The sequence below is a fragment of the Phocoena phocoena genome, chromosome 1 (assembly GCF_963924675.1).
Source record: "Phocoena phocoena chromosome 1, mPhoPho1.1, whole genome shotgun sequence".
In the NCBI taxonomy this organism is placed as follows: Eukaryota; Metazoa; Chordata; class Mammalia; order Artiodactyla; family Phocoenidae; genus Phocoena; species Phocoena phocoena.
In genome coordinates this window covers 151,596,258-151,619,236 of record NC_089219.1, presented here as the reverse complement: position 1 = coordinate 151,619,236, position 22,979 = coordinate 151,596,258, and the positions used below count along the sequence as shown (strand labels likewise).

The following is a 22,979-nucleotide window of genomic DNA, read 5'->3' as shown; positions in this document are numbered from 1 at the left end:
CTCGAAATCTGGCACTTCGGGTGCTGGGCACGGTAAATCCCAGATAACATTGTCTTCTGCCTTCCAAGTTTTGAGTTCCATTGGCAGCCAGATGGCATAATGAATTCACAAAGAAGCAATGCTTGTAGGCCAAGAATCTGTTGGCTCTTCACCAGCACCCCCTCCTTTAACTCTACGAAGACTTGCTAGCTGACCAGCTCACTCAAGGCACAGGCACACAGTGGAGGTCAGGCTGAAGTTAGGAATTCGGACATTTTTCCAGGCTGGGCCAGCCCATCCTGTTGGGCAGGGATCATTCATTGAAGGAACTTGGGAGAATCAGTGGGGAGAGGCCAAAAGGTTTTTGGTGCACTTCCATGGAAAATTTCTCAAACACTTGCACATGGAACCTATTTATTTTCAAGTCAACAGTGGGGTTTCTCTACCTTCTTATATATAGAGAGAACTTAACCCCTCTTCTCATCTCTCCTGGAAGGAGATGGCCTCAGGTCCTGAGTTTGTTAAGGAATCCCTGTGGAGGAAGACCCAGTCTGGATCAGCCCTTCTCCATGCTTGGTACCCAGCTGGGATACGCCCTCGGTGGGGTGTCCTGCCTTGCCTGGCTGAACGATTCAGGCCCCAAGCTGATAAGGGAGAGTTAAACTCATTGGCTCTTTGCCAAATGAAGAGCACAAGGCAGATTTCCCAAGTGGGGGACGCATTTCTAAGGTCAGGGAGACTGCCGGGGCCCAGGTCCCACCAGATGGCCCTGGATTGGTACTAGCGCCCCCTGCCCCTCCACATCTCCAGTACAAAGAGGGAAAGCTTTTGTGCAGAATAGCTAGTATCTGTTGCTGGGTTGCCAGAGGGTTCTGCCAGCTACCGCCCTGTCCCTTTTGGGTTCCTACCTGGTCTCAAGTAGAAGGAAGCAGCCCTTGAGGGCAGGGGGAGTGATAATGTTTCAGGAGGCTGGTGTGGCTACCTTGGTGGGCTGCCCCTGGGGAGGTAGCTCTGGTAGCCACTCCCCAGGCTACAGTCTGACGTGCTAAATAGTAGTGGAGGTCTCAGCAGCTTTGAGATGAGGAAGAAGGGGACGTAGTCACCAAGACAGAGATACCTGGGTTGTGGGAGCACATGGTCCCAGGGGTACAGAGCTGCCAGAGACAGACTGGGCAGCTGGAAAGGGCAACCACAGAGTCCTAAGCAAGTTCATCTCTGTGTCCTGTGACAGCTTGACACCATCTGACACCAAGTCATGCTGGCGCCAGGACACTTTCGAAGCTTGCACTCTACGTCAGCACACGGCTTCCTCTTATTCCTGGCTCAGTCTTAAAGTCCAGCAGTCGGGGGTCCTGTCAGCTGCCACAGGCAGGGTGTGGGTGGGAGCGGTGGAGTGAGAAGGAGGCTTGCTTGTTGCTGGCTGGGGCCCTGAGGGTCAGCGGAAGGATGAAGAGGTGTCTCTCCCTGCCGTTGAGATTGACTCGCTCTAGAGATGCCGGGAGGGGAATGAGAGAGGAGGAGGAGGGTGGAGAGGTACTGGAGTCCTGGTGGAGGTGTTCTCCTCTACCCGCCACTCTCCATGATCCCAGGCTCATCCTTCATGGGAGTCCCAGGTACCAGGTGCTCTGCAGGCAGCACGGGAACCGGCTGGGCCCTCACAGGGCGGTCAGGGTCTCTGCGTGAAACATGCTGCCGAACATCTCCTGCAGGGCCACAGGGAGGAAGTGGGAGGGGGAGAGACAGCATCAGACCTGTTGGGTTCAGAGTGGTGGCAATCGCCAGGTGACCCTATGAACCCCCGGCCAGAAAGAGGCATTTTGAGGAAGTGTGTGTGAGTGTGTGCACGTGTGTATGTGAACCGGGGAGAGGCTGGGTCAGCCTAAGAGGTCAACTGGTACAGAGGTGACAAGAGAAGATGCTTGAAATCTAACTCTGAATCACCTCTGGTGTGCTGTGTGACTTTCACAGGTCCTGCCCTCCTTTTTCGTTCCACTTTCTTTATTAGGTAAAATGAGGGTTGAGATCAGACAAGCTCTGAAGTCCTTTCTTGCTCTGATAAGCTATTTTGGTCCTACCCAGGCTTTTGGAATGTGCTGGAGATTCCACAGGGACCCAGAAATCCATCCGCCAAATCTTTGTGGCCCCGGCTCTCTTTCCTAATGCCTCCTGCATGCCCTCAGCACCCCCAGAGACATGTTTAGAGGACCATGGAAGTCATACCCCAAAAGAATGGGAAGAGGCACAAAGTGAGATGTTACTTCTAATAGACCCAGAGCCAAATTCCTCTAAACCTAGTGATCTGGTTTCTTTTAATTCAGGGCATTGGGGGGGGGCGGGGCTACTTTTCATGTCAGGACCATAGGGCTCTATGTGAAGTAAGACTTCACACCTGCATAGCTCTCAGCTCTTAAAGCCCATCCACGTGCAGTAATATTTGTATCCCTCATGTATCCCTAGAATTCATATGATCCTACCAGAATGTAAGTTTTCCAAGGGCAGGGGTCTTTGTTTTGTTCACTGCTGTGTGCCCACCCTGGGATAGTGTCAGGCAAGTAGTAGGCACTCCATAAATACCAGTTGAATTAACAGAGAACAAAAGCAACCCCCACTAATCTTGTTAGGTAGATGGGACAAGGTATTGCCCATATTCCCCTTATTTTACAACGATAAACACTGGGGCCTGGTGGTGTTACGTGGCTTGCCAAAGATCAAGTAGCAGGTGTGTTGGACAGTTAAGAATAGATATTAGTTATCCAGGACTTGGTCCAGTGACTCTCCCTTCCCCCATGATGCATTTCAGAGAGTGAGAAGAATTAAGATCTGCTATTAAAAGAAAGATGAGAAAGAAACATTGTTGCCTTCAAGGTGACTGCTCTGGCTTGGAGATGGGAGAGCCCAGGCAGCACTTTGGGTTTGATAAGGTCTCCTTCCTTTTCCTCCTGACCCCCGGCCTTCAGCTTACCTGCTCTAAGTCCCAGCAGCTGGGACTGTCCTCCTCCGAATCATACAAAGAGAGCTCGGGGTCCACTGGAGCCTGGATGGGGGAAACAAGTGCAAAATGAGCTGCAGTAACTGGATGACGGTCTGGCACAAATGGCAGGCTCCGGGGTAGGTGGGGGGGCACCATGTGCTCTGATGTATAACTTGCCCTCTTGACTTTTCCCTCACCTCCCTCATTTGCCTCTCAAAATACAGCACAGCTGTGGTTTTCCTCCTCACAGCAGACAGGTGTACATCAGGGTGGGCTTCCTTGGTGGGCATTTCAGAGGCAGGGAAGGTTTACCTAGCTTACAAGGATCACCGGCTAGCTGCCTGACCTGCGAATCCATTTCCCTTCTCTGGGAATCTGTTTCCTCATCTGTAAAAGTAGGATAATCAGACTCACTTTGCTGGCTCTCTACCTCACCATGCTGTTGAAAAGGGTGTGTGTGTGTATCATTTATAGATATGAATATGTTCTGTAATAGTTAAATATACAATACATATAATATACATTTTTAAGAATATATAAACTGTAAATAGTGGACATTGTGCAATAACGGATGATGAGGATTCTTCTGGAATCTCCCTCTCTTTGCTCCGGTGACAGGGTGCATAAGGCTAGAAAGGCCGCTGCTCTCACAGTTTCCCTCTGTGTGGTAGGCAGGCGCCAGGCCCCAGTGTTTCCCTGGGCAGGCTTTCAGCGCTTAGAACAGATGGCTTCACCTTCATCAGTCTCTTAAAGCAAACAGCAAATGGTTGCTCTAGGGCCAGAAGAGCCTTTCTTATGACCCACAGAGGGCAGACGAGGTTTGTTTCATGGACTGGGGCACAGAGTCTTGGGAGGCCAAGGGTAGAAGCGGAGCTGGCAGGGGAGCCTGGGAGGTGGCGTTGGCTGGGGATGCCTGGGCAGGGACCCCAATGGGATGGGCTTTTTCTGCCTCCCAGCTTTCTGGAGTGTTATTTGTAGACAGTGTTATTTGTAGCTCATTTGCATACCACTTACTGAGCTAGTAAATTAAATGTCAAGAAGCTGAGACAAAACTCTGATCCGCACTCTTCATCCATCACCAGCCTGAAATCTCCAAGCTCTGCTAAATTAAAACAGGCAGGCTTACTCCCCTCCCTTTCCCAAAGCCTCCTGTAGAAAGAGCGAAGGAATAGCAGGGGTGAGCAATGCCAGAATGCCAGGCATAACCCGCTGTGCTTTGGGTGTTTGTGTGATCTGGAAATTGATATTAATAAGGATGTTGTAATATACAAAGCTCGTTCAAGTGACGTAAAAGATACAAGTATCAGTTAATCTTAAAACCAAAACAAAAGAAAAAATCCCGTGGTAGATAATGCTACCTTAGAGTACCCATTCCACAGATAAGAAAACTGAGATTCAGAAAAGTTAATTGACAGAATTGGTGTTGGAACCCAAACCGTCCCGCTACTTCAGTGACCCAGGGCCTAGGATTCCTCAGGTGCAGGGACCTTACCCCTTGGAAGTTGCGTGCTGGGGCCACTTCCCTGGCCTTTGCCTGGGCAAACAGGACTGCGTCGTGTATGCTGGGAAAGACGTGGTTACGCTCTAGACACCCATCTTCGAAGATGCCCCCATGGTTAATGTCATTGTACACCTGGGCTGGAAGGAGGGAAAGATCACCTTCAAAAGGTTAACACCACCGTGGACAGGACCTGGGGTTGGGGGAAAATGGTGAGAGGGCCTGAGGGAGATGGAGAGAGAGGCCTGAGGGTTGTGCTCTTGCTATATCCTAGATAGAGCCTTCTCATTGGCTTTGCAGTACCATTTCTGGACAGCAGAGGGCAACATGAGCTTGAGGATGCTGAACCTTCACCCCAGGGCAGAAGGAAGCAGTTTGATTCAGGGAGTTGGTACTTCGTGGTGATTCGAGTGGGAAAGGCTAAAACGTTTGCCCATTCTGTCCCTTGAGGGTTCGTCCTTCCTATTGTTTACCCAGACCTTTCCTACAATGTCCAGTGTGTGTGGAAGAGTCCTTATTCCTGCTCAATCCTGGACATGATTTCCTGAGGAGTGTCTAGTGAGGGTCGGCGGGAGCTTCTGATTCTAACTCTGGAGCACACACAGAGCAGGTCACTTGCCAGTGCAGACTCTCTTCCTGAACGGAGCCTGCACAGAGCCTGAGCTGTGCTCAGGCCAGCGCCGAAGCTGGCTAGGCCTGCTGGAAGTTGCTGACCCTCCGCGGGAAACGGGGTGTGCAAGTATGTGCCCCTTCCCTTTCTCCTGTGTGTCTGTGCGCTCTTGCTGTGTGTCCGTGTGCCTGCACTCTGCACACATGCTGATGAGGTGAAAGTCCACTGCGATGTGGACATGGTTTGGGGCTGTGTATGTGGGCCCTGGAGACTGTGTGCGTATAAAACTGTGTTATCTGTGTCTTCCCTGGATAGTTATGGTATATCTATGCTTTGTGCTTATTCATAGACTTTTGGATTTGGAGAAGATTCCCAAATTTATCTAGTCGGGCTCATTTTATGTGGGTGGCAATCGATCCCTAGACAGATGAAGTGACTTGGCCAAAGATATGTGGCAAATTAGTGGTGGGCAAATTAGAACCCTACTTGTCATTTCTTAACTCCATGATCCCCCCACTCTCTAATTGAGACCGCTAGGATGTTCTCTAACCCGGCTGTAGTCTCTTCTAACTTGTGCCCGAAACGCTTATGAGCAGCCAGTAGTTTAGGGGAACATTTGGCTGTTCTCATTTCTACCCCACTCACTATTCAGCATCCCACCCACCTATTCCCATCTCAGCCCCTTGCCAGCCTTCCAGTCGCCTACACGTCCTCCTTCTCTTACCATGAATGTTCACCAAGAAGACCTTCACACCGATCCTCCCGTAGGTGGAGCTCAGCTAGAGGAGTCGGGAGGGTGTTGGGGTAGGGAGACAAAAGGAAAGGAATGTTCTGAGTGGGCCTGAAAACCGATTCACAAAACGCACATCAGAGGGGGAGCCAAACAAATAAGTAGCCCAGAGAGCCCTGGCAGCCAAAGATAAAAATAGCGGCAAAGCACAGCACTTCTCCCTGGAGTGCTGGCTGACTGCTCCTCTGGAAAGCGGGGTGGACGTGGGGCTTTGCCAATGAGGCCACCACTTAAAGTCCCCATGACCCCTTCTTATGGGGCCAGATCTTTTCTTTCAGTAGCTTAGAGTCCTGGACTCCACCTCTTTCCTGACGTCGTGGCTTCAGGCAGAAACTGCAGGGGAGGACCGAGGCCCAGAGAGGCTACTGCTTTGCCCGGCTTCATGCCAGGTCCCGGCTAGGGAAGAAGGTTGAACCCAGGACTGGGGATGGAGCCTTCTGTGCACCTGGCTGGTGATGCCATCAGCCTATGTGCTCTCTGTACCCCTCGCTTTCTCTGGGCTGCTTCTCTCTGGGCCAGCCTCTGAGGTTTACTGACTCCTTGTCATCGGAAGTGGCCGCTGAAAAGTTATCAGGTGGATACATTTATTCAAGGTATCCTGTGAGCTGTGTGTTTGGTCTAAGGATGTGGGGCACTGATCTAATGTCTTCTTTCCTCTGTTGGCCAGAACCGGCTGACACTAGAGTGTCTGGGTGAGTGTGGGAAGGAAGGGCAGACCACGAACCAGGGCCAAGCTGAACTCTACTCAGAGGACCCTGGGGTGGGTTCCTGGCAGCCTGAGAGGGAACTTGGGGTGGACTCTGTTACACAGGGGTGCTAGGACAGGGTGGACCAGCGGGGCCTGGCTTTGGTATCCCTCCCCAGGCAGGCACTGCCTCGTGCTGTCTGGGCCTGCTCTGCAGAGAGCATTCTGTCCTGGTAGCATCTGGGGAAAAGGGATCTTAGGAGCTGTTAGGTTCCTTGGTGAGCTGTCTCGCTCAGTTGGTTCAAATGAGGGCTCCAAGGAAAGGGAGTGTAGGAGGGCAGGGGTGACGGTTAGGGTTGGGGGGTGGGCTGGCACTCCCTCCACCCGAGGGCCTCACCTTGGCCAGGGCTTTGATGCCCATCAAATCCACAAAGCTGACCCCACTCATGTCAAAGATGAGGGTGTGGAAGGTGACAAAGGGTGGGACGCTGGCCAGGATATCACTGGGCTCAGCAGAGGCCGGGGGCTCACAACTGGCAGCTGTGGAGCTGTCAGGGCTGAAGGTGATGTAGGACACGCTGGCGCCATTAGCAGGCGTCTGGTTGTTGTTGGGGTCAGTTGGGGAGCCATTCTCAAAGTCCTGCTGAAGCTCCTGCAGGGAGACAGTCTGGAGGGCGGGAGTAGGAGGGCAGAGTCAGGGGTCATCACACTCAGTCAGACTTTGCTGTGGCTGAAGCTGGGGCAAGGGGTGTGCAGGTGGAGGTAACTGAACCTGGTGGTGGTGAATACAAGCCCCCCAAAACCCATAGGACCGGCATCTCCCATAGCCCTTTCCTTAGGTGGGGCCTGCACGTTTGGTCTCCCACAACCCCTCCAAGAGTGGCACCGAAGCCTCAGCCCACTCTGCTCTGAGAGAAAGGCCCTTTGGAAACAATTGAGCTCCTTTTTCGCATTTATCCACGTCTGCCTTCTCCGCAGAACTCCCACACCTACATCCACCTTGCTGGATCTAGGTTGGCTGGGTACCCCAGGAAATTCACTGCTGCTCCCCATATGGGGTTGCTCATAAGTCCACGGGCATATCCTATCTTAGCCAGAAAATGAGGACGGGCTGTGGGAGTTCAGTGGTTACCCTAAGAGCTGACAGCTCCTCATCGAAGGAGAAGATATACACCAGGCAATACCCACCAGGCAGTGGCCACAGAGACTTGATGTCTTTGACTTCAAAGATACTGGGAGGTGGGGTACCAGGTAACAGGATCAGAGACAGCAGGGGAGAGGGCATGGGCTGTTTCTAGCCTCAGTTCACCTTGTTTTTCATAAATAGGGACTTCCTCTGTTGTATGGGCACCGTTCTCCCCTTCTCCTGCCTCTTGAGGTATTTTTGCTTGGCCAGCAATACTTTCTGGGGGTCCACACCTGTCTGTAGGGAGAGAACAGAGAGCAGTCTTAACCTCCACCCTCTTTGGAAGTGGCCTGCTCTCAGCTCCCAGCTCCTTTTCTTGCATCTTCCAGGCACGCTCTGTCCAGCCCCTCTGGTCACCAGAGGACTGAGCCTTACCTTGGCAGTGACCTTTTGCCTGAAGATTTCCGAGTTGGCAAAGTAGAGAGGGGAGCAGTAAGTGATGATCTTTATCCCTTGGATTTCCTGGGCCTGTGACAGGAAGACTCGGCTCAGTTAGCAGCAATATCTTTATTGGCTTTTTTTTTTAAACCCTTTTATTTGGGGTGGGGGTAGGGCAAAAGAGGGAGGTCACAATCTTGGATTACCCACCCTATTATAGGTCTTGGGATTCACATAAATGTCAGTGTCCATGACTTGGGCCAAAGTATAGCCATTTCGACTGGATGAAGAAGGAAAAGAAAAACATAAGAGAATGCTATTAGCGGATGGGCCTGGAGGGACACTGGGGCTGGGGGCTGGGCAGAGGCAGGCCAGGAGAGGGTCCCTTCCTCACCCTGGGGTTTTTGTGTTTGTCTTTCTGCACTGGAGACATATGCCTGATGGCCTGTGTCTGGGCTATAATTAGAGGGTTGACAGGTAGCTCCTTGACGTAGCTCCCAGGCTGGGGCTCAGGGGGGAGAAAGGGTGGGGAGTAAACAAGGTGACATGCTTACGGGGCCCTAAAGTCACCACTTCCTGGTTCTGAGTTCTCAGGAAGAGAAGACAGGGTTTCCCAGATATTCAGCATCCTTCCTGCCCTGACCTGGACCCCCTGGTCTGTTTCACTTAATTTTTTTAAAAAAATAAAATAAAAAATAAATAAATTTATGGCTGCATGGGGTCTTTGTTGCTGCGGGCAGGCTTTCTTTTTATTTGCGGCCAGCGGGGGCTATTCTTCGTTGCGGTGCGCAGGCCTCTCATTAAGGTGGCTTCTCTTGTTGCGGAGCATGGGCTCTAGGTGCGCGGGCTTCAGTAGTTGCAGCTCAAGAGCTCTAGAGCGCAGCTGTGGGATCTTCCTGGACCAGGGCTCGAACCCGTGTCCCCTGCATTGGCAGGCGGATTCTTAACTACTGCGCCACCAGAGAAGCCCACTTAATGTTTTTATAGCAAGGATGTAGCTGTCCTCTGACTTGCTGTTCCCTTGGGGTGGGGTTCCATTTGGTCTGGGGTCTAGTAGCACCCTTGAAAGGACACTGAGTCTCACCCACTTGCTTGACTCCCACTTTCTCTGGTGCTCCAGCCCTCCAAGACTGTGATGGCTTCCCCTGGGTTTTCAGGATGTGGGAAGTCAGGTAGCCCAGCCTGTGCCGAAAGTCCTGGCTGGGCCAGGCTCTCCTTGGGCCTGGCAGCCCCTCCAGTGCCAGGCCCAGAAGGTGACAGTATGCAGTGGGCTGGGCCAGGCCTCACGTGGGAGCCCTTGGCAGACTGGCCCAGGGGCCCCACTGCTGTGCCTTGGGGGGAGGGGCTGTTACTTACAATTGGGTCTGGAAGATCACAACCAGGGTGGAGAAGGCGACACCCACTGCCACACCATATGGCAGGCTCAGGAAGAAGGCAGAGAGGAAGCTCACCACCCAGATGCACTGTGAAGAGAGAGACGTCAAAGCAGGCCTGGGGAGAAAACTGTCCCTTTGGGGAAGTCTTCCTGGACCAGCCTAGGTCATTCTCTGCTAGCACAACTTCAGACCCACCCTTCCCTTTTCATGTCATTTTTGCACTGTTTTATGTAACTGAGCTTCGGTTACACTTGCCCATTTCCCTTAGATTGAGTGTGGCTCCCTGATCTTGTCTGGTTGTTAATAGACAACCCCAGCATACACAGGGAGTCAGGATGGCTCAGTGAGAAGAGTATGAGTCTTGGGTCAGATATGCCTGGGTTCCAAATTTCATTCTCCTACTTACTAGCTGTGTGATCCTTAGTTGCCTAATTCACAAAGGGGGAATAATAATACCAGCTTCATGAAAGGATTAAAGAGTTAAGGAAGATAAGGTCCTAGCCTTAGTGATGGGCGCCCAGTGAGCGCTCCGTAAACCTGAGTTCCATTCCTCCATCTGATAGTAAGCTGTGTGCCGGACACGTGCTCAGCTACATTTCCTGATCTGATAGCCTGGGGCCTGGTTGTGTGCGTTTGGGGACAGGATTGGATGCAGTTTTATTTTTTGCAGTACGCGGGCCTCTCACTGTTGCGGCCTCTCCCGTTGTGGAGCACAGGCTCCGGCCGCTCCGCGGCATGTGGGATCTTCCCGGACCGGGGCACGAACCCACGTCCCCTGCATCGGCAGGCGGACTCTCAACCACTGCGCCACCAGGGAAGCCCTGGATGCAGTTTTGACAGTTGCCTCCTGTGGTGTTTTAGAGTCCCCCATGTTCCTCTGAAGGAAATAAATCTGCCCACACTCTTGTACAGAATTGTGAAGATCAGATGGGAACCCAAAGCACTATGTAAATATCAGGAACTATTGTCATAGTGGGGGGGATTGTTGGGATGTGATAAAAGCAGATCTCTCGGGGTGGGAACTGGGACGTCGTTTTTCTCCCTATCCTCATCCCTCACTCCCTGGGGGACCCCAGATGGACCACTCACTTCTCTGGCTTTAAGGATTTCCTTCTCATACTGTGCAAGTGTACCTTCTCCTCTAGGAGACAGTCCAGTCCAGAGGTTTGGAGTCTAAGATTTGGGGTTCCAGTCCTGACTCTAGCACTTACTACTTCTGTGGCCTTTGATGCGTGACTAAACCTCTCTGAGGCTTGGTTTCATCATCTTGAAAGGAGGTTAGTAAATCCTTTCTCACAGCTTATGGTGGGGCTCGAGTGGGGATGAGGCAGTGTCGTCGGTCTACGGTAGCCTCATTTCAACTGCCCAGCGGAAGATGCATTAGGAATGTGACTAATCAAAACAATGGTTCATGTTTGCTGATTGTTTTACGGTTACATGGTGCTTTCCCATTATGATCTCATTTAATCCTCAGAGCCAGTGTGTGACCATCACCCGCGTTACAGATGGGGAAACAGAACTCCAGAGAAGTCTGGTAACCTGCTTAAGATCCTGGTCTGCTGGCTTTATGTTCTAGGTTTTTTTGTTTTTTAAAATGATTTCATTTAGCTTTCTTAGCTAAATTTTATTGAACACAAGATACAATTCGACAATGTGCTCCTTACTTGTATTATCTCATTTCATAAGTGTCCTGAGGTGGGGGGTAGAGAGTATAAGATACCCATTTCACAGATGAGAAAGCCAGGACTCGGAGAGGTTAAGGGACTCGCCATTGGTCATAAAGCCAGTGAACAGCTGAGTTAGGATTTGAATATAAGATGTCTCACTCCAAAACCTGAGCTGTCAGCACTCGGTTATGCTAATCAAGCAGCCGACCAGAGGGATCACTGACAGGAGAGATGACAGGGCTGTGGGGTTGGAGGAGGCGGCAAGGGCACAACGGGTACCCAGAGGCCGCCCAATACCTACACAGTCCAGCTTGCTCTTCCTCCACAGGTAGTAGGGGTCGGCGAGTTGCTTGAGGGAGTTCTTGAGGTTGACAGCAATCAGGGCTCCTAGCACAGCCTGGGGAAGCAGAGCATTGTTACTTGTCACCTGGGGTGTCCCCGTTTTCCTGCCCTTCCTGCAAACACCTGACCCTGAAACCTGGCAGGACAGAGTTGCAGTTCTAGAACATCTCTGCTGGCAGGGACCCCAAATCTCTGCATTCAATCTTAGGGCTGGAGCGCAGGTGCTAGAGTCATAGGGCCCCTGGCCCCATCTTTGCCCGTCCTCTTTTCCCTCATCCCCACACGGCCCGTGCCTAGAGCCCTCCTAGCCAGGCGCCCACACTGACTTGTAAAACACTGACTTGGGTGTGGACTCTGAGGTCAGAAGTCTGGAGTTTGTGACCAGCCCTGCACTTGTGAGCCTTGTCACCACAAGAAGATCACCTAGACCCTCTCAGCCTCAGTTTCCCTCACCTGTACAATGGGGAGAGTAAAACCTGCGTTACTACTTCACAGGTTGACTAGGACAACGTGTGACAATGATGGCACTTGGTAATCTGTAAAGTGCCTCACAGCCCTCAGGGCCTGCTCTTACTGGAGTCTCTCGCTGCCCCTGCTCTCGTGCTGTGCTCTTACCTTGGGGAGAGGGTAGAGGTAGGACCCCAGGACCAGCATTGTGATCATCACCACCAGGGAGACGCACAGGCTTGACATCTATTCAGAGAAAGAGTTTGGAAACAGGGCATAGGTGTGAAATTCTCGCCCTCGTTTTGTTTCCAATAGATGCCTTTGGTGGACTGGAGGCTAAGGAGGGGAGAGGAAGGTTGGAGAAGCAGGTGGCCTGGCTTCTCCGGGGCAACTGTTCTGCTACTCCCCCATCCCTCCCACACTCTCCTGGTCCAGCGCTCACCTGGGATTTTCCTCCAGCTCCATCCACAGCCAGAGTGACAGAGAGAGCACAGCAAATGACATGGATTTTAAAGAAGGAGCCGAAGAAGTTGCTGCAGCCCAGGGCGATCATCTCCTGTGGGCACAGGATTGGAAGCTGGGGCTGGGGTGCAGGGTACAGACCAAACACGGTTGCCCTTGCAAGCTGGATCTTGAACTTGAGAGTGACCCTACTGCTTTAAAGCCACATACCCCCAATCAAGTGGAAGTCAGCCTCTTGGTGTTAGAGTCCCCCCCTCCCCACTAGCAGGCAGCCTTCCTTACCTAAGCCCAGAGCCCCAAAACATCTCTTGCCAGGCCTCTGTGGGCCCTGGCCCGGCCTGCTCAGCCCTGCTGGCGGGTGGCCGGACCTACCTGGTTAGAATCCACGTCATAGCCGTGCTTGCTGGCCAGGGTCCGGCCCACAGCCAAGTTGATGACATAGCCCACGATGGCCAGGGAGAAGGCTGTGCCAATCATGTCCTTCCACTGTGAGACCACAGGCAACACGGGAGTGGGGAACCTGCCAAGGAGCCAGAAAGGAGGCAGGGCCCAGGGGTGTGAGGAGAGGGAGGGCACCGCGGCCTTCATCAACCCACAGGGACCGGCTGGGCCCCACTCTGTGCCAGGGCCTTTACATGAATTATCCCTTCCAGTCTGAATCCTCAGTGCCACGCCGCAGGGCCGCTACCGTCACTCCCCTTGACAAAGCAAAAATCCGAGGCTTAGAGAACATAACTTGCCTGAGGTCACAGAGCTGGTAAGCGGTAGGGCCTTACTTGTTCACATCCAGGTTCTGGACTCCTTACGCGCACTCGTCCGCATATCCGCAGCCCCCAGTGCTGTGGGCCTTTTCTCCGTGGCCTGCTCCAACTCTGCAGCATAAGCACCTCCCCTCCCCTCCCAGGGCCCAGTGCGGTGCCTGGCACAGAGTAGACGCTCAGTGAATCTTGTTAGTCCTAACAGCTTCCTTTCCACGTGGGTAAAAGAGCCAATGTATCAGAGCAAGGCGAAGAACCGGAGAAGGGCTGATCGGAGCGGCTTTGCTTTAACAGCACCCATCAACGGAGACTTTCGCGGGGGTGTTTCATGACTCACCTTCAGGAAACAGCCACCATTGTGTGGCTCTTCTCCATAGTAAGTAATAGTAATAATTCATAGCTGGTCAGTGTCACAGAGTTTATAATGTACTTTCATAGAGTTCATTTCATCTCTGACTCTGAACCTGGGGGCGGTGCAGTGGGGGTGGGGTCAGGCTTCCCAGCCACCTGGACTCACCCTCGTTGGATCTCTCCCACGATCTGCATGTGATACTTTTTGGGCATCTTGCAGCCCCCAGAGATAGCTGTTGCCACCACTACCTGCAAACCCCAAAGTGGAGAATCGGGATTGGCTCTAAGTTGGGGCCAGGGCAGGGGTCCCTCTCAAGCCTTCCCTTTACTTTGCGGACCCCAGATCCCACTCCCCTGCCTCCTCGAGGAGGGGCAACCTGAGGATCAGGGAGAGTGGGAGCCATACACAGGGGGAAGGAGTAGATTCACCCCCGACTTCCGTCCTACTGGCTCACAGTGGGTGAGTGGGCCGGGGGCCGGGTGGGTAGAGGGGCTCCCCTGGCTCTGACTGGAGCCGGATTCCTTTTTTCACAGCCTCTCTTGCCTGGGCCCCAGCCCTCCACCCCTGGGCAAGGTCCTTACCACGATCATTTCTGTAGGGATGGGGAAGCGGATCTTGTGCATGAAGCGGGTGTTGAGCTCCTTCACCAGCACCAGGAACACGCTGCTGATGAGGGCGAAGACGAGCGAGGCGATGTTGGTGTGGGGGAGGTTTTTGCAAATGTCAATGAAGGTCTGTGGGAGACAGCATCATATTCATGTGTTCCCACCCCTTCCTCCCACGCCGCTCCCACCCAGCATCTGAGCCAATGAAGGGACGTCATCAGCTCTCACCAAAGCAGAATCCAGATCCTTCTCAGGATTCCACTTTCCACCACCCTCTCCCAAAGGGCATGTCTGGAGCTCATACGGGGATGGGAATGCAGATTCCCTTCCTCTTTCTCTAGAAAGAGTTCAAGCTAAAGGAGGAGGGATGGAGATTAGACATAAGGAAGGACTTCCCAGGCAGGGAGGGGTTGAGGCACTGGAACGGGGAGCTGATGGAGAGTGTACCTCTGCTTTTCTGCAGGGTTTAACCACAGAGAACCTCAGCAAGCCCTCAAGGTCACGTGTTAGACACTCCCTCCCAAAGCGGGAACTTCTTGGAATCCTCTCTGAACTTCTTAAGACAGTGAACTCGGCTCATGTGTCTGCTCAAGCCCCTCTCTATTCACAGGGGTGCGTTCCTAGACTCACAAAGACGATGGACCCTGGGCCTGTGTAGGAGGGGATGGTCAGTCCGAAGATGTACTTGAGCACGGAGATCAGGATCTGCAGGCCAGCGGCTGTCATGAAGCCCCGGATGAAGGACTCAGAGAGGTAGATGGCCACAAAACCGAACTGTACGAAGCCCAGGCCCATCTGAGAGGAGAGGGGTGGTGGGGAGAGACCAAGATGGGTCAGCAGCTCCCATACCTGCCTGGCTCAAACCCAGGGCTGGAGTTCCGTGCAGCCCTGGGATAGCAGCAGCTCTAGGGAAATGAGTCCATCATGACCTTGTCTCGCCCTCTCCTGCCAGCAGACCTTTAGTCTCTGACACTTCACCTCGTTGGCTCCAGTTTCCTCGTCTGTAAAATGAACCTGGTACTCACCAGTGTTTCCTCTCTCAGTAATTGACACCCCTGCCCACCCAGCTGGCCAACCAAAAACTTGGGAGCCATCATCCCTCACCCCCCATCTCCAATCTATCACCAAGCCCTGTTCATTTTGTTCCTGGCAAAATGTTCCTCAAGTCTACCCCCTCATCTCCTTGGCTGCCACCCTGGTCTAGGCCCTTGTCACTCTTGCCTGGACCTCTGCATAATCTCCCAACAGGTCCCCTGCCTTGACTCTCATCTAGCTCCCGTCCGTCATCTTCTCCATAGTCTGAGTGGTCCAAACCGACTGCCAATCAGACCCAAAGCCACTGCTTAGGGGACGGACTTCAGACTTCATTGTCTGGCCCCTGCCTACCTTTCTAGCCTCTTCTCTGGTCTATTCCCCAAAGGCCCCCTCCCTCTGGCCATACCAAACTCCTTGTCTTGCCATTCCCTGGTCAGTTCACACTCTCTTAGGCCTCAGTGCCTTGGGGGTGCTATTCCCCCTGCCTGGACTGTCCCTTCCATGCCTTGTTCATCTGGTTACTGGTCAACTTCTACTCACCCTTTTAGACTGAGCTCAGATGTCACCTCCTCTCTTTGAGGAGAGGCCTTCCCTGACTTTCTCTATGTTGCTGACCTCACTGCCTATACATCTATCTGTTGATATGGCTACTTCCTCAGCTGGGCTGTGAGCTCCTTGAGAACTGGGCCTCTTTCTTACTTATCTTTGACCCCCAGAGCCTAGCCCAGTCCCTGGCACGGTGAAACAACGAAAAAACATTAACTGGATGAATCAATGAATGAAACCTCCAAGGTTGCTTCCTGCTCTTACATTCTGTGCTGCTGCGTTTGCCTTCATAAAACCTAGCAGAGTCCTTTGCATGTGGTGGAAATGCAATTTATGTCATGCAGGTGATGCTGTGGCTTGGAGCAGAAGAAGCTCCAAGGAGGGGGATAAGTGATGTTAGAGAAACTGGAAGACTGTGCTGGCTGAGAGCTGGGCACTGGAAAGGGTAATGGAGAGAGGCCAGAAGTCCTTTAGACAGTCATTAGCTCAGGACAGTTTTATTAGGTGTAGATGCTGGTCTTATGCACCTGCTGGAGACAGAGAAGGAGAGATGCTCTGAATTTTCAAGGTCCTTTGTAGCCTCGAAGTGGGGAAGAGGGAGGACGTAGAGCCCTAAGTTAGCTTTAATGTCAAAACTGGGACTCTGAGGCAGGGGCAGGGTGGGCTGGTGCCTTCCTGAGGTGGGGCCCCAGCAGAGATGGAGGCCGCCCCCCTCACCTGGATGACGGCAGTCAGGCAGGCTAGCGTTGCCGACACGTGCAGCCTCTCGGCCTCCATGGCCACTGTGTCCACATGGCTCTCGTTGGTGGCATTGTTGAAGACCCGGAATTTCGACTCTGGGGCCAGCTGCAGACAGATGTTACCCACCAGGATGCTGATAACGGCAAATGTACCTGTGGTGCCCCACCCAGCCAGCAAAAGTCAGAGGTTTGGACCACACCCGTGGAAACCAGAAAGGGGCCCAGGAACACTTCCCGACCCCCATGGGGATGGAGCCCTATGCCTCCAAGGCCCCTTTCCAGCATAACAGTAACCGTTCACATCTAACCATGATCTACAACTCTTCAATGTGCTTTCACCCCAACTGTTAATGTTATTTTATTGGACACATGAGGAAATGGGCTTGGAAATATGAGCAGAGCCTGCGCCAGAAACAGGCCTTGTGGTCAGGCCCTTTTTCTCCATCTCACTTAGCACCGGAGAACTCCGTATGTCCCTGAAGTGGTCTGCTGGGACCAGTCTGGGAGTTAGATGGTAATTTCCCACACCTGTTCAGCACGTTACGGCATATCTTGTTCCACAAAGTCTTCCCCACATTCCAGGGAGGGAGACCAAACAGGTCATGCTAACTGAGCTCACGGAAGCTAAGTGCCTTCTCCAAGGTCACAGAAGACCTGGGACTGACACGCACAGTGATGGTCCCTCCAGGACCAAGCAGCACCAGCTAGAGGAGAATGCAGATGGGAAATCACCCCAACCCCCTTCGCCACCCACCACCCATCCTTGTGGTCCAGGTCAGCTCCCTGCTGAGAGGGGAGAGGCCTTACCTGGCACCATCTGGTGGATACCTCCCAGGAAGAAGTAGGTCAGGAGGGGGAAGAAGGAGGAGTAGAGGCCGTTGACAGCAGGAAGGTTGGCCAGCAGAGCAAATGCCATGCCTGCAGAAGACCGAGACAGTGAACATCCAGGGGCATGGTTGGGTTATGGAGGTCACAGAGAGTGGGGTGGGGAGAGAAGTAGGCTTGGCTGAGGGGATCCCCTCACCTTGTGGGACCTGGATGGATCCACCGCTGATGCCGCCAAGAAGGTCAGGGATGATGTAATCTTTGATCTTGTACTTGGGGAGCCAAGAGAGCACAGGGAACAGCCCGAACACTGCGGTTTTGATCTTGGCCGAGGAACATCTGGAGGGGCAGAGGGCAGGTTTCTGGTCAGCACTGCACAGCTTGGATGCTCTGAGTCGGGAATAGATTATAATATCCTGTTCTTGGTCATTCATCCATTCGTTCACTCGTTCACGCAAAATTCAGTGAGCACCCACACGGTGTGGCAGGACTTTCTCTTGAGAGCCATCACCATGCCCTGGGCACTAGCTGGAGGTCTTCTGATTGCTGACTGCTCACCTGGGAAGTCTATAAGACTTGGCTTAAAGGCATGGATTTTGCGGTGGCTGAGCCTGCCGAGGTGTCAAGTCCAGCCTCCACCTCAGATGGCCTTTCTCTGGTCTGACTGAACACAGGCCCGGGCACCCTCTTCTGGGCTCCTGCAGCATTGTGTGTACCTTGTGTTGTGATTTCTTGCTTTTCATCTATCTCTCCCACTACACAGTAAACCCAACATGGAGAGAAGTCTGGCTCTCTTGTTCAGCTTTGTATACTTCGTGCATTACACTGGGGTGCTTAGTGAATATCTGTTGAAGAAATGAATGAATGAATAAGTGAAAGAATGGGCCTGAATTGAAACTCAGTCTGAGTGGGGGCTGCTGCCGTATCTCTTAGAACTTCCCCCCAAAGGAAGGCTCCACTGTCCCTGCAAGGTGCACCTCTGCTGACCTACTATCCTTCGTGTGTGATGACTCGAGCGCTGGAGTTCTTTCCCCTGTTAATTCATCAGGAGAGGGAAGAATGGGGAAACTGTTGGTTAACGCAGGGTGGGGAGAGTTGATCCCTCCCCTGTTTGCTGAACACCTTGAGGTCCTTTCATTAGAAACTCAGGAGTGGTAAAAACAAGGGCCTTCAATCTCAAGGGTGACAGCTGGTGGATTGATGACTAGAAGGGGGCGGGCAGGCATTTGCTTTTCTTCTCCCAGCTGAGGGAACTCAAATACTCAGGGACCATCTGGTGACTCACTGGCCTTCTCTGATTAGGCCCTCCTTTCCTGCCCAGCACCAATTCCTGCTCTTTGCTGTTGCTCAACAATAGCTTCCCTGACACTGGGTCCCCTAGATATCACCCAAAACTGAAATTAACACAGGCAATGCTTTGTACCCTGTAAAGTCTGGGTAGATTTTCTGTCCCAACCAGCGCTTCATGGAACCGCATCACCATCACCATCTGATTCCCCGGTCTCCTCTGTGGTGGGTAGTGCCTCTCCCATCCCTGGGATGCTGGATGGGGAGTTGGACTGGTAGTAGATAGCTTAAAGTATCTCTAAAGGCTTGTCCTAAGAGAGAATCAGGCCTGCAGGAACTCTCTCATGTTTGTTTGTGGCAGGGAAAACTGGACTCGTGAACGGAGAGCTGGCTGGGGAAGAAAAACAACCCACTCGAGGGCTTGTACATGCCCAGCCTTACTTGCAAGCCTGCCATATATTGAGCAAAGCAATCTGAAGCCTGAGAGAAGAACTGGGAACAGATGCCAGACACCCATACAGAGGTTCCAGAAGCCAGGCGGGAAGTGGACGGAGAGAGATTAGTTTTCTAGACATTCATTCATTCATTCATTAAACAAATATTTACTGGAGCACCTTCTGTGTGCCAGGCACTGTTCAAGGCTCCCTTGCCAGCCACATGGGAATTGTTAGCTCCCTGCATCGCCTTATGTTATCCATCATCCTAATCTTTTAGGACAACAGCAGGTACCCTCTTCCCTCCAGTACAGTAACAACCCAAACTTAAACTTTGGGCACAAAGACTTGCAGAGCCCGCCTGCCTGAAGGACACAGCTGTGGCACCCAAGGTCTTGACTGTAACCGGGCAGAGATGGAGCCTCCCAGGAGAGGTAGGGTTGGGCTGGGGCTTTTAGTGAAGACTCAGCTGGGTGATTCCCCCAGTCTGAACCAGTTCCACCTGCATCTCTACTTCAGCCATTGCCAGTGACCTCAATTCAGGTAACTGAATCAGCTGTTTCCCCAGGGAGGTGAGGAAGAGCAAACCAGACCCCGGTGAAGCCTGAGGGAGGTCTGCCAGACGTCTGGGACGGGGGAAGATAAAGCTCGTAGCCTCAGGCTCCTGGAGTGTGGGTATAGATCCCCTCGTGGAGCCCCCTTCTCATAGGCATAGTCTCACTACCCGCCAGCACAGTTCCAGGGATCTGAGAGAGGAAAGAGCCCAGGGGCTGGTGAGATCACATCCTGGTAGGTACCCTTTAGCAGAGCCCAGGAATTTAGGGGCTGTCTTTGGGCATTGTCTGGACCAGGAGAAGGAAGGAGCACCCAGGAGGGAAAGAGGACAAAGTGCACACGGGGGTGGGGGAGGCTTCAGATTTTCCTTGATAAGGAAAGGACAGGAGAAGGGACAGGAGCAGCAAAGGCTCTGCAGCTCCCCACCCGCATATGGTAGCATGCCCTTCTCCAGCTCCCTTAAGATCCCAGGAGAGACTTGAGTGGACTGAGAATATGGCGAGACCTCATGCAGGGGGTTGGGGATGGTATACAACCCTTCTGAGCCTGTGGATGGTCCTTGCTTCCACTCCCCATCCTCCTTGGGGGTCTCAGTAGAGCTGAGGCATAGGATCTCAAATTCAGGGTTCAGAATCTCACCTCCCCGAGGCTTCCCCACGTCCTGTCTTAGGGACACTGGTACCGGAGTCATGGCCTGGTACGGGAAGATTTTGGTGGGGAGTAGAAGAGAGAGGAGTCTGGGCTCTGGGCCACATTACCTGAAGGCATTGCGAAGTTTTTCTCCCAGTGGGTACGTCCGATCCTTCTTCTCAAACTCATCATCGAAGAGGGTGAGGGAGTAGGTAGCTCTGTCTACCACGTAGCGGGGCCTGGGCTGGCTCATGTCTGGGGCATTTACAAGCTTTGGGAGAAGCAGAGTAGGGAAGAACGAGGGGCATCCCTTCCCAGCACCGGCCTGGACCTTCTCTCTCTAATCCTAGCTCAGCAGACTTTTATTCTGTCTTCCCCGCCCCCAAGCCAGCAAGGTGCCTCCCTTCCCTCTTTCAAGTCTTTCCACCAGACTCACTTCTTTTGGTGGCCTTGCCTCCCAGGCACGGATGATGCATACGCTCACCCTGGCTGTTTTGCTTGGCGCCCAGCACGTGGCTGGCACTCCACACCTGTTATATCACCGTCACCCCCGCTGAACACCAGGCAAAAAGGAGGTGGGAGTGCAAGGGCAGGAGTCACAGCTGGGATTCAGCAGGTTGATCCTCTGCCCCCTCCCGCTTACCACCCTCCCCACATCGTCCCCTGGTGTCCCCACAAGCCCCTCTGCCTCCCTGGACCTCAGTTTCCCTGGCAGAATGTCTCATACCATTCAGCCGGTCAGCCTGGAAGAAAGAGAGAAAACAGCCTGCCTGGGGGCGGGGGATGGCTGAGGTGACCTCAAGAGGACCCTTCTTAAAGGAACCGCCTAGGACTTCACCAACAGATTTCCCCAGGGGGACAGTGGTGTGTTTGGGGAAATCAAGATGGTCTGCGGCGGCTGGCTCTCCCACGGCTTCCTGTGTCTAACCTTTCCTCCACCCTTGTGTACTGGTGCCTCTCCTCCTAGCTTTTTGCGCAACCTTGCTGACGTTCCAGGAGCTGAGCAGGGCAGGACTAAGTGCCAGGGCCCCTGAGGCCCAGAGGAGCTCCCTGCAGGGATCTTTCCCTCCTCCATCCTCAAACTGCTGGTCCGCTCTCCTCTCCCCTGCCCCCCAGAGCTGGGAGAAGCCCACCTGGAGGACCTCAGAGGAAGAAGGAGGGTGAGGAAAGAGAAGGGACAGGCTTAGAGGGAGATTACGTCTGCGAGGTGGAGAGTGTGGGATGGCCGTGGCCAGTTTGGCAAAAGATTCAAGATGGAGTTAAGAGTGAGAAACCACACGGGGGTCTCAGGAGGCTCCCCCACTGGCTTCCTAGGGGAGAACCTGGGTGAATGAGAGGTTATCAGAGGGGAGCAGGCTGGTTGATGCCTTTTGTAGAAGAGAATACCGGGGAAGAGGTGGAAAATGCATTAACTAAGGGCCCAGAAATCTGGGTTCTAGTGCTGGCTTTACTGGTGAGGTGGAAGGGGCAGCATTGCCTTTCTGAACCTCAGATTCCTCATCAGTAAAACTGGGGTACCATGTCCTCCTCACAAGGTTTTTTGAGGATCAAATGAATAAATGGACAAGAAAGCCTTGTGTAAAATGTAAAGAGTGATGCAAACGTGAGCTGTTGTGGATGAGACTGTGCCCAGGTGGATGAAGGTCAGGCTGGTGCATTCCACTCGGGGGGTCGCAGGACCCTGAGGCCCACCAGGACCTGTAAGCTTGGGCTGGGTGTCTGGCAAAACCCCACGGATGCTACCCAACGGGCAGGGAAGTGGGGGAATGAGGCTGCCCACAGTGTCTGTGCCCAGGCCCTTGCCTGGGCACTTAATATGCACCCAACAAATGCTTGCTGAGTGAATCAAGAAATGCTGTTTCAGAGAAGACACGGGCAGAAAAGAATAAGAGCAATGGCACGTGAGACGCTTCAATGGGAGAAGTGAGAGACTGAGTGGCATAAGGTAAACAGCACAAGCTTTGGAGCCAGAGTGACCTGGGTTCAAAGATTCAGTTTCTTCATCTGTAAACGGGGTTAATAACAGTCCCAGGTGTTTGCCATGAGGATTCAATGAGATCATGTCTGTGAAGTGGCTGGTCTCCTAAGGGCACCCAGTAAATCGGAACGGCGATGATTACTATGATTAAGATAGGAGAGCGCTTCCTTCCTCTTGGGAGAGACTATTCAGAGGCTTCCAGCCCCTTGCCCCCGGTAAAGCAGAATGGCCTCGCACCTCCTTCCCCTCCCCACCCTCTCATCGGATCAGGAAGGGTCCGACTTTCTAGGTGTTTTGCCTGGCGGGCCCTTTGGGAGCAATGAGTGGGGATCGTGACCCTCTGGAGGAATCCAGAGCTCCAGCCCGGCTCCAGAGGAAGACTCATCGTTTGGGGAGTCAATGCCTGGCCACCGAACAGACCACTTGTAAAGCAATAGCCAGAATTGTCAAGGGGGCTGAAGCAGGAGAGGGAAGAGGAGGCGATGGGAGATCTTGTTTCCTTGCTAAGCAACAGGTGGTGATACCCGAAGCCCCTTCCCAGGCTACTTTCAAAGGCTCCCAGTTCTAGTGGTGCGTTTGTGGGCAGAGGGGTTGGCAGTGTCTGATTGTACTAAACCTCCTAACCCGGCTCCCCCCCCCGCATTCCCCCATTTCCTCAGTGGCACCTCTCCCCACCCCGCACACTTCTCCCTGCCTTTTCCGTCCCGCCAGCCTCCACATTGAGTAGTTCATCAAATCCCATTGCTATTTCCTTCCGGTGTCTCTCTCAGGTCTTATCTCACACCTGGACTACTGCATTAGCCTTCTGACCGATTCCCCAGCCCACACCCCCTGCTCAGAAAA

At 53.1% G+C, this 22,979-nt stretch overlaps 1 protein-coding gene across 1 annotated transcript; it reads right to left on the bottom strand.

Moving 5' to 3' along the window:
• Positions 1 to 1,634: 1,634 nt before the first annotated feature.
• Positions 1,635 to 20,411, bottom strand: SLC26A9 (solute carrier family 26 member 9). The gene is made up of 20 exons (XM_065882172.1): positions 20,287 to 20,411; positions 17,452 to 17,591; positions 17,235 to 17,345; positions 16,405 to 16,580; positions 14,737 to 14,901; positions 14,083 to 14,235; positions 13,667 to 13,749; positions 12,764 to 12,911; positions 12,372 to 12,485; positions 12,098 to 12,175; positions 11,442 to 11,537; positions 9,454 to 9,560; positions 8,308 to 8,377; positions 8,095 to 8,187; positions 7,843 to 7,956; positions 6,931 to 7,200; positions 5,783 to 5,837; positions 4,443 to 4,588; positions 2,942 to 3,013; positions 1,635 to 1,682 (listed from the first exon to the last, which is right to left on the bottom strand). The coding sequence occupies exons 1-20, from the start codon at positions 20,409 to 20,411 to the stop codon at positions 1,635 to 1,637; spliced, it is 2,364 nt and encodes a 787-aa protein (XP_065738244.1).
• Positions 20,412 to 22,979: the final 2,568 nt, after the last annotated feature.

Coding starts and splice junctions, on each gene's coding strand:
- SLC26A9 (XM_065882172.1), bottom strand. CDS start 20,411: ATGAGCCAGCCCAGGCCCCGCTACGTGGTAGACAGAGCTACCTACTCC. Junction 12,176..12,371: donor GAGCTGGAGGAAAATCCCAG/GTGAGCGCTGGA, acceptor TTCTCTGAATAG/ATGTCAAGCCTGTGCGTCTC. Junction 3,014..4,442: donor CAGCACGCAACTTCCAAGGG/GTAAGGTCCCTG, acceptor TCCCCCATCCAG/GCTCCAGTGGACCCCGAGCT.